General features: G+C 43.9%; 1 protein-coding gene across 1 annotated transcript in view; it reads right to left on the bottom strand.

The window, feature by feature from the left end:
* Positions 1–17,899, bottom strand: part of SHTN1 (shootin 1) — a 630,861-nt gene that overhangs the window by 138,172 nt on the left and 474,790 nt on the right. Inside the window, exons 15-16 of the mRNA XM_086922914.1 lie at positions 11,710–11,830; positions 8,586–8,775 (exon numbers count right to left, since the gene is read on the bottom strand). Of these exons, the coding sequence (XP_086779040.1) occupies positions 8,586–8,775; positions 11,710–11,830 (311 nt within the window). The remainder of the gene's footprint in view (positions 1–8,585; positions 8,776–11,709; positions 11,831–17,899) is intronic.

Consider the following 17,899-nt stretch of genomic DNA (forward strand, 5'->3'; position numbering starts at 1 on the left):
CCTCACCCGTCCGTCCGTCCGTCCGTCCATCCCCCGCTACCACCACATTTCTGTTGTGGCAGCCACTACTGCAGAAAAGGGGAGAACAAACACTCGGGAAAAGTGGCGGACCTCTGCTGAGCATGGAGACAAACCAAAATGTATAACAGAAGGGTCTTAATTTTTGAGAGCTACTTATATGAGAGACACTTTGAAAAGGTGAGTTTTAAATTGTCTGTGGAGCGACATTAATAGTGAGGCACCATTACAGTTCAAGTCAACTGGCTCTCAAAAACTCTGGCACATGGGAATCCTTTATTAGTAACAAAGCTTACTTGTGCACAACAAATCAATCCGGTCGTGTGGGGCATTAGCATGCATTTATCCTGAATATGATAAATCCTACTGTTTCTGCAACCCATTCATCCTATGGGACTGATGACAGCGTGCCTGGGCCACTGCAACTCGAGGGCCTTCCACAAAAGCTCGTCAACAGGCTGCAGCGACGTGAAACCTAGGCCGCCAGATGTCTCCATCTGTGGAAACATGCTCGTGCGAAAGCATCAATGAGAGCCCTGCACCAGCCGCTGGTAACGTTAAGAACAAATTTTCAAAGACTGGGCATCAGCACAAGTCCTACTAGAGCAAAGGAGACCCTGGAGGCCTGCAAGAGAAAGCACCACTTCCAGAAACCTGAGCATCAACAACTGTCCAAATGGCAACACCGCAAGGGATTTTCACTGAGAGTTCAGGGCCCCCCAACACTGAAAGCCTAGGACCACAACTAAAAGCAGAAACACATCTCTTATATTTCAGTTGACTTCTTAAAACCAAACTATTCAGACTTTTTTCTGCGTCTAGCGAGGCAGCCCACGGGCAGTGACCGAGAAATACTAATTGGTGGACCACCTCTGCCTCAGCTCTGACACCGATTTTCCTGCCCTGGACCTGCTCGGTAACTAGGCTTTCTACACAACGGAGTCGACGGGGGCGAGCCGACAAATGAATAGGAATAGCCGAGCACGAGCTGACCTTGAAAATAGCTGCCATGTAAATCATGTTAGAATATCCCATGGCGTCTTTGAAATTCACAAAATTGTACTTCTTTAGCGCTCGAAGCTTTAAACCATAGTACATCACATGATTTGAAAGGTATTTCTTAAAAGTAAGAGTTAATAAACATGCACCGAGAAACATTCTGCCCCGCTCTTGATGGCGTGCTATTAGTGAACCTATAAGAGAACTAGATTCGAATTACAGCTGGAGCCACGTTCAAGGCTATTAAATCAAACAGGAGAGGTTTTTGTACAGCGCACACCCAGAACCTACTTTTTTAAGGATCCTCTCATGTGTAATAGTGAACAAAGAGGAGCTTCGAATAAAAGTATTTGCATTTGGATCACACAATTTGCCAAGCAGGGTAGCTGGGATTGATCCCAGATGTTCCGGTTTCACACTGCAGTTCGACCACTAGATGGGCATCTCTTTCTGGTTTCAAAGGTTAATGCTTTGTCCATAATGCTTGCAAATTGAGATTACACCATGTGTGACGGGTATAACGCACATTTTATTTTGGGCAGTTTAACATCCAGCAAACCTTGCCATGGGACACATGAGCTCTCCAAACACATTGACTGCCAGACAAGTGTTTTTTCTTTTTTCAGCACAGTAGAGATTTGTCGGGATTCACAGAATGCGGAGCTGAGGCTCGGATCTGAAAGTGATTTCCCAGGTTACAAACTTACATGGTCGACAGTTACAGGCATGGAACCCCATCACATCCAGTGAAAGCTTGGTCGTTTTGGGCTCGAGGAACTAAGAGGTCCTAGGGCTGAGCCAGAGCAAGGCATCTGACTTGAGTTTTCTGTGGCTCGCCCACCTCTACAACGGAGTGCTCCCTATGTTGCAAACATACTACGTACATAAATAATAAGTTAGGGAGGGAAAGGTCAAGGGCGCACACTTCAGCGAGAGGGATGAGTGCAGAGCAATGAAGATGTTTTGGCTGGGGGAGCATCTTAAACCTCAAAGGGTCATATGCGAGACAGGAAAAAAAAAAACTAGCGAAGGTGAAGGCAAAATATAACGGGACAGGGGTGAGAGCAAGACCCAGAAGAGTTTGTGTCACAGCGAACCTAGACATGAGGAATGCGAGACAAAGGGAGACTAATAAACATTTAAAAGACACAAGAGCAAGTGTTTTGAAGATCAAAGTTACAAAGCGAAGAGTGGAAGGCGCACCAACATAATAGAGATGCACAGACCGTGGTAAGAGAATACAGAGACACTCAAAAGCTTAGAGCTAGGAAACCGACATAATGGCCCAGATGTACGAAGCCATTTAGCATTTCTTAACGGACCGATCGCTATTTCGGCCCATTAAGAAATGTTTCTCTAACAGATGTATTTGTAAATTGTGTGTACAGAGACACCAAACGCAAGTTTTCTATCGACTCCCAATTGATGGATACACTTGTAAAGTGTATCAAGGCCGCTTCGATGCTAACCTATGGGAGAGATAGGCCTTTTTGTAGTGAAAAACAACTTTAGCAGTTTCTCTACCAGGATATGTAAAACTCAAATGTGCATGCCCTACCTTATCAATACACTGCTCCCTGCCCATGAGGCTAGGGGGTGCCGGACATGTACTAAAAGGGAGGGTGTGGGCCTTGCAAGTAGGGGTACATGCCCGGTCGAAATGGCAGTTAAAATCTGTGCACGCAGTCTCTGCAGTGGCAGGCCTGAGAAATGTTTGCAGGGCTACTCATAAGGGTGGCACAATCTGTGCTGCAGGTTCGTAGTAGCATTTGATATTCAGGCCCTGGGCACATGCAGTACACTGTCCTAGGGACTTATCAGTAAATCAAATATGCCAATCATGGAGAAACCAATCTTACCCATGTTTTAGAGGAGACAACATATGCACTTTAGCACTGTTTAGCAATGGTAAAGTGCCCAGAGTCCTAAAGCCAACAATAAGGTCAGAAAAATAGGCAGCAGAAGGCAAAACGTTTGGGCAATAAATTGCCATGTCCAGCAGTACTGAATACATATAGTGACAGAGCCCTGAAGAGTTCTCTGCGAGATCGATCAAGTAGCAGCGAGCTCTGTAATGAAGGGGTCAGAGTGGGGAGAGGGGCACACATACAATTCCCACAGCTTTCGAAAAGCAAAAAAGATGTTCCCAACCATGAACACATATGTACACCATGCAAACTAAGATAAACGTGGGTAATCCAAGTCTGCTAGTGGATGAAGAGAACAAATCTGTCCTACAAACAGAGTAGTCAGCTATGTTGGACATGGGATTGAAGTAACCATTTCTCATTCAACTCATTCTAAATCATTGGTATTAACTCATTAATACTTAGACCACCGCAATATAGCTTTCAATAATCCTATACCTGAATTATGAGCACATTGTTTCTTGTTTGCCCAATCAGTTCAGCGCCCAGGACAAAATATTAGCAGACCATTCTATTTAGAGACACAAACGTCCTTATGTTCCCCAAAGCTTGAGTTATCTATTATAGACATACTATTTCCTAAGGTCTGAAATATTCGTTAAGAATAAAGTTTGTAATCGTCTTTAAGAAGCTGCCTCTAAGCTATCTAAGTTTCAAAAAACAATTAAAGCTATCCCTTTCTTTATGTAAATCCGAGGTGCAATCACATAACGCTCCTTGGTACAATTTTGAGCTAAAACTACCAAGACAGGGAAATTGAAGAGATGAATAGCAATGGAGCAATCACTCGTCCAGAGGTGACAACATCCACATTCAGCATATTTGTTACTAGAAAGTTGCAACTCTAGGTGCACAAACAAGCTATTTGGCCTACCATTATCAAAGCTAAAAACAAACCTAAATCTTTGATTTGCTTAGTAGCCTGTGCTTACTCACCAAACCCGTCACTCTTAAATGCCGCTCCACTGCCTTCTATGACAATCATAACATTTTTTTTACACTTATGATCTTGATAAGTCGAGGGCACTCTACTACTACTAAAGGGGACCCTTTTGAATAGGTCACATCCATCTCCACAAATTATTCCTCCTTACCAGATCATCTAGTTTCTCAGCTTGTTCCATCTCACAGGAGGTGGTTACAATATTATTAAGTCAAGTTAAACCAATCCGTTTTTCTGGTTTATCTTTTCTCCGGAATGACACTGTGGATTTGTAGATAAGGGCCTCTTGTCTCAGTTGGTCTTTTTGCACCTTTTGGCAGCATACTGTGAATCAACAGGTAATTCTTGACTAGGGCAACACAATATCAAATTCCTTTAACCATACCTTGCCTGCTTTAGATTTTTTGTGTTTAGATGCCACCAACAGGCCAATTGAGGCCCCTCTTTATACGTACACACAACCACAGGCTGTGAAGTGCCGCTAGGATCCCCAATCTCCCCTTTTTTCGTTTATATACATTTAACCTCTCCATCCGTGGTGCATGCAATATTACAACAATTACTCTCAAAACTAAATTAAAGCCTCAAATAAAACAGGGTTCCTGGAGTTTGTAAAATATTGGCCTGGGTGAACACCATATTGCTTACAAAAACACAGGGCCAAAACGGAGAGTGCTGTTTTGAGCTCAAAGTGGAAAGCCATGTCTCCAGTCATCCTCCACTTCATTTCCTTGGCGAGTTTGTCCAACCCTCTACTGAAGTCAAAAACCAGGGCATATTGCTAGATAATGAAAGGCCCTGAAGCACAATATACCTTACTTATACTATGCATCACTAAGCCATTATAGTAAGTGCTGCCATTAATTCTGCGCTAGACTACTGTAATGCCATATATGGAGACTAATCAATTACACAGACTACTACTAATTCTAAATGTTGCAGTAAGCCCCTTCTTTGGGTAGAATGTCTTCAAGAGTAGGAAAGTGTTCCACCCATTATTTGTTAAGGATCGCCCATACTTTAAATTGTGCTATTTAGCATACAAATACATTTATAACCTGGCCCCTAGATACCTTGTGCTTGCCACTGACTCCTTTTCACCATGCACACCCATGTGAGTGCTGGAGAAAATCACATGTATGTTCCCATAACAGGCTGAGTTCTAAAGGGGGACATCATGGCTGCGTCCACACAGGGAAAGCCTGGAATAGCCTTCTTATGCAACTTGTATTTTCCTAAACCTTGAAACTCTTTCAATAAGCTTATAACCTCTGTTAGACCTCCCCTGCTCTTTTCCTCTTTATAAACCTTTACCCGTGGTAGAGCCTTTGTAAGTTGACTTTTCGACAACCAGCAATTTGAGGCCTTCTTGTATAAGGTGCTTATAAATCAAGTGACAATAGAACACACATGAACATCCATCTGTTTGTGTTTATGCCTGCATCAATCCATAGATTTGCCCAACATACGCAGGGAAGAACAAAGGAGCATGCAGATCCTCGTCCCAAAAGACGACATGTATGTGGATGGGTGTTAGAGCCACACGTGTTTAAGTTAGATGCAGACACTGATCACTTCTTTTTAGGTCGATCGTGAGCGTGCATGCGCTGTTTGCAAGACCTGTTGTGTTCAATGAAACCACTTTATTCTCGCACGCTAGTTACCATTAGTTCCCTCCTCCATTGCTCTTCTTTGCTGCCTCCTAAGTCGTTCACACAGCGATACATCACTTCAAAGCCAAGGAGCACCTGTCAAGTATGGTCTCCTTACGCTCAGTTTCTTCATCTCTTGTTTTATAGCACTTTTTTAAATGTTGCTTTAGGCCCGTTGCAGCTCACGCCCTCCGACCACCCTCTGCCAGAAAGGTAGCATTTCGTAGCATTGCTTTTCATTAAATTTTTTTGTTTAACTGATAGAAATATTTTTGTTTAAAAAACATGTATGCTAAAAAAATAAAGCTATTTGTAGAAGCAAACACTACGGAGTCTCAGAACAATCTGCGTGATTTCAGCTGAACTGTTGTGCAAACTTCTGTGATGACATATGTATGAAAGTGCAGGTTTGTGCCATGCTCTTTCAGTTGTTGGTTGTGAATCGGGTCGGTGGAGGAGGGATCAAATCCAATAACTAAAGTGAAGAGATATACTTCTTTAGTAGTTTGGACGGGATGAAGATCTGTAAAACTGAACATGAATTCTGTGGCTGCATTTCGGTTTGTGTGGTTTGGGCCAAGCCTTGTGGTTACTAGGTATACTATTATTTGGAAAAAAGCTCCTGTCAATGGCCACCAACCTGGTCCGTTGCCCATTTGATCTCTATATAATATTTGACATCATACTACTTTTCACCAGATTGGTTCAAAAGAAGGTAAATAAACCAGGGATTGGCTCACATCTGTTTTACAGATCCTTAACAGCACATGAGCCGTGTGTTCGCAGCAGTGAAAGTCCCAAGGTGGTTCGTGTGATCATTTGGTTTGTTTTTTGGTGGCTTGTGCTGTGACATTGTTTTACACAAAACCACAGTTGATGGATAGAATGCAGAACAATGTCATACATTCACCCCAGTACAGAGATCTGGGCCTAAATCCATCGTTTTGTGAGACTCACTGTGGGATGGATATGCTCAGACGTGAGTCCCATGCTCTCCACACCACTGGAGTCAAGCTATCCAGGCTGATGAAGGCTGATAGCCAGAAACCGGTCCTAGGACGCTTGATTCCGGTCCAGAAAAGACATGGCTTGGCAGTTCGGGCTTGACTGTTCCCATGAGGCACAGGGTCAAGGCTGATTTGCATATGGCCATGTCTGAACTGGGGTGGTGTGGAGTGCAAAGAAACGATGGATTTAGGCCCAGATCTCTGTACTGGGGTGAATGTATGACATTTTCTATATTCTGTCCATCAATTGTTGTTTTTGCATGTGACATTGTTTTACAGCATCTACACCGTGTTATAATACTTTATCTCTACATTGTAGAGCTCTAATTACAGTGTATTTTAGTCACTTTAGATAGCTAGTCGATTCTGTGGAGTGCTAACTGATGTGACGTTGGTTTCGTGGTCCTTCGTGGTGCCTTCAGGTGCCTGGTGTTCTGGACGTGCGACATTGAGGAAATAGCGAAACGGTATGATAGCTATGCCAAATGTTTATTAATCATATGTCTGACACATTTACTGCCCACAGTGCTTGATGGAGCCTGGCACGCCTAGGTAAGCAAACCCAGCACATCTAGCAATACGACAACGAATATTATAAAGTCCTGTCCCCCTGAACATTGGAAAACAAGCATTTGCTATTCAACAGTTCTCGCATTTTCGAAACTTTGACCTATCAGTATTATAAATGACACTGTCTTTTATTATTGCAGGTTTTTTAAACTCATAAATAAAATACATTGTCATTTACAATGCCAATAGCTCAAAATCTCGTGAATGCGAGACATATTGCATTGCACATGCTTGTTTTCACAGCTACACTCCACAGAGCTGCACATCTATCTGATAACACATAAATCTCCCAATAGAATCAAACTGTGTGAACACACAGACTAATGCTCCCAGATCTGTACCTTTGCATATACTCCCATCCAGAGACAGACAATGTATCTTCTCTCCACTGAAAAAACTATTACTGCTTCCCATTTAAAAATACGAGGTGAAATGTGCATGTTTAATCAACATGATACAGAGCAAAGACACTGTGGTCCCTCGTCACAAGTTACTCAAAAATAGGCCAGAATTTCACCCCTCTCCCCCCCCCACCCCCTCCTGCCCCCACAATTAATGATACTGGGGCATCTGTAAACCCGAAGGGGGAAAAACCGAGCCATTATGATTTGGACCATGAGCGCCCACTAAGAATTAAGGAATTACCTGGGAATCGGTAATTCTGAGTCTTATTTCCCAGGTAATTCCTCATTTACTCTAGACTTCCACACTGAGTTTGGCTGCTTTCAGTAGCTGCAATCTGTACGTGAAAGAGATCAGGGGCACTTCCACGGATCTCAAAACCTTGGCTGCTAAGGGGTTTTCCCGGTGGGTGCTGGATTCCCAGATTTACCATTGTTCATGACAAGGTCAACTCGTCATAAGCACAGGGCAGGTAAAACCCATGACGAGTTGACCTGGTCATGAGCATGGAAGTGGCTAGGTCATTCGTAATAGGGGCCAATGTGTATTTGTGCAACATTTTATTCCCTGTGGAAAGTAACTCAATTTTATCACAAATAAAGTGTAGGCAAATACATCAGTGGTAATTTGGCATAGCGAGACAACTTTTAAAAACTTTAGGTATGCAAACAAGAGCTTCAGTCAGAAAGGTCAATTAAATGTCATTGCTGGTCATCTGCAGAAATGTGCTTCTATTGGCATCCAGGCGCTATGCTTTGACTTGATCACATTCACCACGTGAATTCAGTCTTTAAGTAAAACAATGATGGCTCGAGGGATTGCAGTCCACATGTGCTAGAGGCCTGCTATGTTGTTGATGTAGGTTTACAGCAATATGTGTTCAAGAGTTTGACAAAAACCCAAGCAACAGTGTAAACCATAAACGACTACCGTCTCAAAAAGACCACAAAGATAAAATTTAAATTTAATACAGAGAAAAAAACAGACAGAAAAGCAGAAGGCTGGTAAATCGTCGAGGAGATTAGTTTGGTAAGCATTATTACACATCAGCGATGTTTGTACTTACGGTGCTCCCAGTGATGGACCAGTACTTCCTTCTGAGCTGGATGATTTTATGCTTAGCCTAGCATTTTCTGGACCATTGTTGAATTCGGCTTCCACAGGTTTTGGAGAGGAGGGTTCCCTGGATGCATTGGAAGCAGATCGCAACAGGGGCATGGATTTCGACTCTGAGGTAGCCAGATCTCCAGCAGGACCTGGAAAACAGTAGGATATTACACTAGGGGGCATAACTGGATAGATAATTACCAGTCACAGATCGCAGTTCTCGGAATTTAAGCTATTCTCATGATTAATGGCCACTCACTGTCCCATATCAGGTGATACCTAATTTGTAGTTTCATATCGTTTTCCACATGCACGTCACAATTATCACTGTCTTTTGCAAGTTTTTCAATATTGTCCAATATATTACGTTATATTTTAAATGTATTATTTTACACTCAAATATTAACTAGGTTCCTTTCATTATTTCTTCCTTGTGAAGTCTTTCTAACAAAAACTCAGATAGTTTATGTTCAACAGTATATCTGCAGATTGTTTTGCACTATTCCATTTTTTCGATGAGTATATTTTTTACTTTGCAGGTACCTCCTATTTCATTTTCATTAAAACATTTTTTAGCAGAATAGGCAAATTCTATTCCGTCCTTCACCAATGCCTCTACCTTTGCCTCTTTATTGTGTTCAATTGTATACTATACATTACTACCTAAATTCTACATTATTTTAGTTGTCAGTTAGCACCTTATTCTTTGGGGCCTGATATGTTTTTATCCACCAACATTCTCCCCCTCTTAGGTTTCACAGCTTAACATTATAGTAACCCATAAGTATACTTTGATACACCATTCTATCTCCAGATGTGTTCTATGAGAGAGTGGTCTACTTCTACATTTCACATACATTACCCATATTACAGATAGTATCAGTTACATTCTTGAACTTTCAAGTGTAAATTTCTCCATACTTTACCTCTAGTTCTTCTACATCTTACCTTATTCTACTTCTAGACTAATTAACAAGACTCTACTGTTGGGATGGATAAGACTTCTGCATGGTAAGAGACGTGTACCCCTGCCCTGAGTGCCCAACTGTACTGTTGTCTGGATCCCTAAAGCAGATTTTTTTGTCAGAGGCGAACATGGATCATGCGTGTGCGCCATGACATATGCCTGTCTCACGGAATGCAATCTTATTGGACCGGGAGGCGCACCCAAAGCGCTGCCCTCAGAGGTGGAAGACTCCTTCACCAGGAGTTAAGCAGCAGAAGCCAGGGGGATTCTCTTATTGCTTTTGAATGTCGTTTACCTTTGCATGTGTAGAATTAAAATATTTGATTTATATAAAAAAACAAGTGTTTGACTGGACATGGATTCATTGTTTGTGCTACTTGCACGTTGAGTTAGGAGTCATGGTGACTGTTCTGTATCTGTGTGCCCCCTCACCCAAAGGAGTATTGACTGCTCGTCCGACACTACCTGAGAATCAGGTGCAGAAGGGGTGCGTTATATTCTGTATAGCTGAAGCGTTATGTAATCTGTAACCCTTTCCCTTTAACTGCATGTGTCATGTTATGTTTCTTCTTATGTTCTGTATCCTGAACAGAGCTTTCCTCATACAGCATTCTGCTGTCTTTGTCAGTTGTAACTTGGATACTGCTGTACTAGGACCTGATGCTGTGCTGAACATTAAATCTACTTTAAACCAAGCTTCCTCTGGATTATTACAGGGTGCTTGGCCCAGTTGAGCAGGATCCATAATAGGTCGAGCCCCGGGACATCAGGAGTAAAAGTACTCAGCCACAACGGGTGGGCGCAGTAACTTCTGCTTGCCCCGTGGCCCACTGAAAGGTGTTCTGACATCTATCACTCAACATAAATGTGGTACATATTTTGCACTCCAGATGAAGTCTAGACTAAAAAACATATCTTACAGTTTTTACTGTATCAATGCGCTTATATTACAGCTTCCTTACTCTAGTCATTCTGATTTCAGACAATCTTGGATCCTAAGGTATTTCTTGTTTTACAGTATTCTATTTCACAGGGGTTTAGGTGAATCCAAAACAGATAGTTCATTGTATCAACATAAAATGTAGAATTCCACATTTGTGGTTCCTCTTGTGACCTCCCCACCTTCTTGTGCAGCGTAAATTCTTTTCCACCGATTTCACTTAGTCATCTGTCGTTTTTAGCTCGAGCCTGGGCAGCGCATGTGCTGCTCGGCGAGGCATGTAGTTTTCAGGTAGCCCTGAAGCTCCCCACACCCTCCATCCATATTTTTCATTGGCTTGTGTCATTGTCCACTGCAAAATGTGGCTGTTCATTGGTCAATAGGCTTAGTAGTCCCTCCTTAGTACCGCTTTGTCTCTTTTTGTAACCTCCCATGGCGACACCCCCTATTACGTGTGTTGTTACTTTGTATGCTTTAATTACAGCCTCCGAGCATACTTTTCTAATATAGCTTTGTCCTGCCTGCTTTTGCAGGCAGGCCTCGCTCTCCTAGCGCTTTTTATTTTCATAGTAGAAACGCATTGCAATGCAATAGGTCTTGCATTTGGGGGTTTTAAGCTATTGGCATTGTAAATGACAATGCCTTTTAATTATCGGTTTTAAAAACAAGACATAAATAAAAGGTATTGTCATTTACAATGCCAATAGCTCAAACGCTCGTAAAAACTAGACCTGTTGCATTGCAAATGCTTGTCTTTAGTGCAGCAGCGCCTGGCACCTTCATTTCTGCTTTCCTTCATTGGATTCGCTTCATTCCCATGCCGATTTAAATGTGTGATTTCCTTTTTGTGTTTGTCTGCCCCTGCCTGAATTATTACATTTGTGAACACCTGGCTGCATGCACCGTGGCCGTGTCCTGCGCCATATTCAGCAAGAGTTTGGCATGTAGCAAACATGACGCAGTGAATAAACCAGGTAGTAAGTCTTGACAGGTTTGTACCACTCAGTACTATTCTTTTGGTAATCCATATCAACACAATCAGAGTTATACTTACTTGGCTAATATTAAAAAACAAGAACCAAAACTGTGTCAAATGAGTTTTGCACAATCATTTCTATAGTAGCTCACATCTCAAAGTCCCAGAAGAACATTATAAAGTAGTTCCAGCAAACTTACTGCTGCTATTTTTATCCGTGGTCACCTTTCTGCGCCGTAAAATTCTTTCCAGCTCGGTTTCACTGTTACCAGTATTGATGGATTTCAGTTTTTTTTCACTGCTGGAAGTACTCAGTGTTTCCTTGAATAAGAGCAACATAAAAAGAAAAAAAAACATTTTTATTTATTCAGATCGGTCTAGTTTATTAATTACTGCTAACAAAGGGAGTGCACTTACTGAAACTCGTATTTATATATTAAAACAATTTGCAGGTTACTTTCAAGAGTATTTATTTATTTATTTTTGAGATTTGTAAAGGTCTGCAGTAAATAGTGGGCAGAGTGCACTATTGATTAAACAACCAGGTTTTGGAAATTTTTCTGAAAGTAAGCAAAGACTGACAAGATCTGATCTGTAACGGAAATAAGTTCCAGAGTCTGGTCGTAGTGACAATAAATCGCTTGTCGCCCCATGTTGCTGTTTTAACACGGGGAACCTTCAACAAGAATGCAGTGGCTGAACGTAAAGCCCTGTTAGGAGTGTAGGTTGCTAGCTCCTTTATTAGAAATTGAGGCCACCAGGACTGACCAGCCGGGCGATAGCTTGCCGATTATCATGACCTCTGTTTTGTAAGAGTTCAACTTAAGGCAATCCAGCTACTGATGGCCAGCATGCCATCTTGGAACTCGGCTGCTACTTTGTCACCATTATTATTTAATGCCAGAGCCAGTTGTGTATCATCGGCATAGGATGTAAGGCCCATCCCGTATGCTTTAATGATTCCGGCTAAATCCGACACATAGATGTTACAAAGTGTCGAACTCAGCGATGAACCTTGTGGTACACCACACGGGAGGGCCAGTAGTGCCAAATGAAAAGTGCCCAGATTTACTGCTTGGGTGCGTGAGGTTAGAAAGGATGACAGCAAGTCTCGTGCCTTGAGTTGGACACCAAGTTTATTGACACGGTCAATCAGGGTGTTGTGATCGACCGTGTTAAAGGCAGCTGAGAGGTCCAACAAAATGAGAACTGCCGTTCCACCCTGGTCCAAGATGATTCTGATATCTTCCGACGCCTTTATAAGCGTGGTTTCTGTTCCATGCCATCTGCGAAACCCAAACTGAGTGTCGTCTAGAAGGTGATGATCATCAATCAATTTTGAAAGTTTAATGTTCATCACCTTCTCAACGATTTTAGCTGGGATAGGCAGGCTGGCTATGGGTCTGTAATTTTTAGTGTCTTCCGGATCCAAATTTGTTTTTTTCAGCAAGGGTTTCAAAATGGTTTTCTTCCAGAACGTAGGATAGATACCTGAAGCGAACATGGAATTAAAAATGTTTGATAGGACAGATGCCACCTGATCAGCAACGGGTATAAGTACAGCCGGCGGGTAGGGGTCATTAGCTGATCCCGATTTGATTGCGGACATCAGGTTAAAAATCTGATCTGAAGTTGTATTGACAAATTGTGCTAGCGAGTGTTCAGGTGCTTGCACTGTAGAAGATGGATTCGAAACAATTGTCTGGGTGAAAAATTTGGAGTAGATGTTATTTACTTTTTCGAAGAAGTGTTCGGTTAAGGAATCGCATAGTGACAGAGGGAACAGGAGGAACATCTTATAGACTCCGTTACCTGTATGTGTCTACAAGTACAGGGAAGGCGAGTATTACATATGATCTACAAATGGTTTCTACTAGATCCAGTTGTGGCATTAAGTCTTTTGGACAATTGTATACAACTAACAGAAATCTCAGGTATGCTATACACTTTACACAAGCTTCAAATCTTACACATAAATGCATGTTATTTCAATATTTTTAAAGAGAAAGTAAGTCTGTTTTTCCTAATCTTATGTGTATGGGCACTTCACACTTAATTTCAAATCCACATACTTTTTTACTGGTTAAAAGCTATACAATCAGTTCACTTTTCAAATACAATTTGTAAAATGTAAGATTTTAAAACACTTTCAAACATTCGGGTCATTAATAAATAGTTAATGAATAAAGGGGATGTCCAGTGTTTGCTGATAGCTCCTTCTCTCTCAAGAGTCATTCCTTGTGAATTGCTGTGCTGAGGCGAGGTAGGCTACAACTTGGGAAAATATAGGTTCCATGTCAGTCCTGCAGCATCAGGCTAATGCTCTACAGTTTTCATAGAAAAAACAATGCTTTGTGGTCCCATGACTTCCCCGATCGGATGAACACGAACGACTACCCTGTTTCTTACCTTTCAATCTCAGAGTGAAAGCTCATAGGTAAGATTCTGAGTCTAAATTTTAGGTATATGGTGCTGAGAGTCACTGGCTTGATCATATCAAGACAGGATTGCCACTAGGGAACCTTCTCTGGCAGTGGTGACAGTCTAGATCACATTAATCTGCCAGTAGTTCACCTTGATGTTTGCGGTACTTATTTAGTTCAATTTGCTTGTGCAGAGAAATTAAAATAAATCTCAGCTTGTAGATAGCTTGGGCCACATCAGGATTGGATAAGAACTTCAACTGGATTTAACCCAAGTTCTAACTGTCGCGATCCTCAGGCGGAGATGGGATTCGGGGTGGTCTACTCATTCCACCCCTGGTGGCGCGGGCATGTACAACTTCCGGGAGAACAAGGCGGCAAAGAACAGAGCGCTGGTCACAGCAAACTACAAGGCCCAGAATGCCAAGGGGCAGCGACACGCACGTCTCAGCAAAAGCCACCTGGTCGCAAAGGCATCCAGACACAGGACAGCTCCATCTGGTGGCATACTATTCCAAGAAAATCTACCCTAGTGAGGCCAATTATTCCATCACAGATAAGAAACTATTGGCGATTAAAAGAGCATGTGAGGAATGGAGGCACTACCTCCTAGGAGCTTTGCACACCGTCGAAATCTACACAGACCACCGAAATCTATTGTTCCGGAAATCCGCTAAGGCCCTCACTCCACGCTAGTTACGGTGGTCTCTGTTTTTCTCAGACTTAGATTTCATCATTAAATACAGACCTGGACCACAAAACGGTGAGGCTGACGCATTATCACGGTTGGATGAACCAACGGACATCAAGCCGGATGAGCCCCAAGAACCTCCCTGAGAACGCCTTTCAGGATGAAACCATCGCGTTTATCACGTCACACGACTTCCTGGAAGACCTGAAAACGTCCTTGGTCCGCGTGGATGGCCACACCAGGATACAGGAAGACCCCGAACACCGAACCACAAGAGACGATCTGTTATACCATCACAATACCTTGTACATTCCCCAAACGGCTCACCAGCTACAGGTGTTAGCTTGGGCTCACAACTCAAAGTTGGGAGGGCACCTAGGGGATCACAAAACCATCACTCCCTTGGCACACAGTACCAATGAACTTCATTGTGGAAATGCCTCTGTGTGAAGGCTATACCACCGTCCTTGTGGTGGTTGAGCACTTGCCTAAAATGGGTAATTTTATCCCCCTGAAACGACTGCCTACCTCGGCTGAGCCTGCGGTGACCTCCTCCAGCATGTGGTGCGCGCTCACGGACTACCCAGGGTACTCATAACAGACAGAGGTGCCCAGTCCACCTCCCGGTTTTGGAGTGTGTTATGTGACGCCATGGGAGTGGAGGCTCGATGTCCACCAGCTACCACCACCAGACGGACGGAAAAACAGAATGACTAAACCAAACGCTCGAACAATATCTGCGTTGTTTGTACTGGTACCCTCTGATCTGGACGGCAGAGTTTGCCTACGATAACGCAGAACATTCCACGTTGGGTTGTTACCCCCTAAGCCATTACCCGTAGAAATAGATGGGCAGGAGGAGAACGAGGTTCAAGAGTTGTTGGATTCTAGACTCGTGAGAGGACGAGTGCAGTACTTGGTGGACTGGAAGGGTTATGGTGTGTAAGATGAAACCTGGGAACCAGTGACTAAGCGGCACTGTGCCCCCAGTTGGAGGAACGGTTCCATATCAAATACCCAGGCAAACCAGTGCGACCGCATAGACAACGGTTCTTGGGGAGGGGGTTCTGTCGCGATCCTCAGGCGAAGATGGGATTCGGGGATGTCTGCTCATTCCACTCCTGGTGGCGCGAGCATGTGCAAGCTCCGGGGGAACAAGGCAGCAAAGAACAGAGCGTTGGTCAAACCAAACTACTACAGAATGCCAAGGGGCAGCAACCCGCACGTCTCAGCAAGAGCCACCTGGTCATGTGCAGGCTATAAAGCCAAACGACTACCTAGATATGGGGCTTGACAAACTTCCCGGTTTTTCCTGTTCATTGGCAAACGCTCAGCGGGCCGTATTCCCCTCAGGAGTTTGAGCGTGTTTACATCTACGGAAGCAAAAGCTGTGTTCCTACAACTTTCAGAACCGTGAGTTCACGGACCTTGGTTTCTTCGCCTGTGCTATGGAGTTCACGGGCGCAGGAGCCCTTTTCAGGTATTTAGGTTCGCGCTGAAGCGTTTCCCCGCTTCTCTAGCGCATTTTGCCTTATTTCTCCTCCCCAGTCTTCCCGACTCTGAAGGGACCACGAGTCGCGGGGGGTCCTTGGGTTCACTGTGAAGTAACAGCGATTTGGACAACTGGCAGGAGAGTGCCGGCTTTCTCTTTGACTCCATTTCCCTGATGAAGTAAACAACAAAGAGGGACCTAAAAAGGACAATATTTATGGGGGTCCAGTGTACGTGTCCTATAAACCCGTAACCAAGTGATGTACAAAGTTCCCCAAGGAATAATGTTTGTATGGCTGAGTAGTCTCTCTCTCTCTGAATGGATGTGTGAAAAATCGTCAGGGGATCAAGGGGATCCCTGGTCGGAACTTAGGATGCCTCACACAACTAATTAGCTTGATGACTGATGTCATCCTGCCAGATGGTTGTCTTGTCTCATCATCGGCTTCCTGCTCCAACGTCAAGCCGGCGCTGCAATGCCTGACGGGTAGCACAATTTGCTACACTTTTGTGGAGTTCTTTTGTTCCTGGCCGTTGGTTGAGTGCGTGTGAGGGGCCTAAGGGGTGAAGTAGTGAGCGTGAAGGAGTGTTTTAAAAAAGGTTAGTATAGTCCACTTAGACAACTTTATTCATGTAGCTAACTGCCTTGTTAAAATAGTGAAGGGTGGGGTACCGGGACTCAAAAACAATGTAGTTTGGCCTCGTTCGACCCTCGCCTATAGTCTGGTCAACATGTTTCATGCCCTATCGGCAATTCTTCAGGACCTAATTGTGCTCATAAACTCATGGTATACCCGATGCGGGCTAAGAAGTGTGTAATATACAACCTGAGGGGTCAGTAACCAAGGCAGGCAGGTATCCTGCGTGGAAATCAGCCCTAAAAGGAAAATAAACAAGTAAATATTCTCCACAGACGCATAAATACTGTGCTATGCAGATCAATGTTGTATATAAAGAAAAGACCCTTAACCCAAGCGTGGATTGTCGCCCAGTGGGGTCAAGTGAATGAACCGTGAGAGAGACGAAAGATGCCAGACATCTTTTCATGCTTATATAAAAACAAGTGTATCCACATTATGTGACTAACCAATATCCTGCTAATGGTTCGTATGTCAGGTTCAATTAGTTAGTGATGCAAGAAATGAGGGGCCACGTGCGCCCGAAGAACAGGGAGTAAGGAAAAAGGGGGATCCCGATGTGTAATGTGAAAGGTTGGGATCTTACCCTCAGTCCCTGGTAGAGGTCTCCACAGACTGTTCTGGTGGGACCTGTGCTTCTAGGTAAATACCTGTAAAAATGGGGGAAGAGGAGAAGAGGGCAGGGTTAACTTGCCCCGACACGGGGGAGAGAGGGCGGAAAGGAACCGACCAACAACCCGTCTGTGGTCTCGCCCCGCCACCCGTCGGTGCCCGTTAGACATACCACTCGGGTCAGGCAGCGGCGCAAGCAGAAACGCCGCGGGTACCAGTCGGGCCCCAAACCTTACCACAGTGTACCCCTTGGAATGTATTACGGTTCATCCCACTGATGGTGGTCCTCCAATTGTCGTAGGCAAAGTGGCAAAATGATCACAATGATCCCAATGTGGCCCCGCGGTGGCCAGTGACCCGAAGGCACCACGCGGGTCGCACCTGCACCACACACCCGGGTAAGGGCAGTCTCCAGGTACCCCTGAGTGGCCGGAGCACAAGACCCAGACGACCTCGCTAGAGGGTCCGAAGGCCGGTACACGTCTTAGTATATCACACCACACCACCTTACCTGGTCAGCACGAGGCCGTTGCCT

This window comes from Lissotriton vulgaris, chromosome 5 (assembly GCF_964263255.1).
Source record: "Lissotriton vulgaris chromosome 5, aLisVul1.2, whole genome shotgun sequence".
Taxonomy (NCBI): domain Eukaryota; kingdom Metazoa; phylum Chordata; class Amphibia; order Caudata; family Salamandridae; genus Lissotriton; species Lissotriton vulgaris.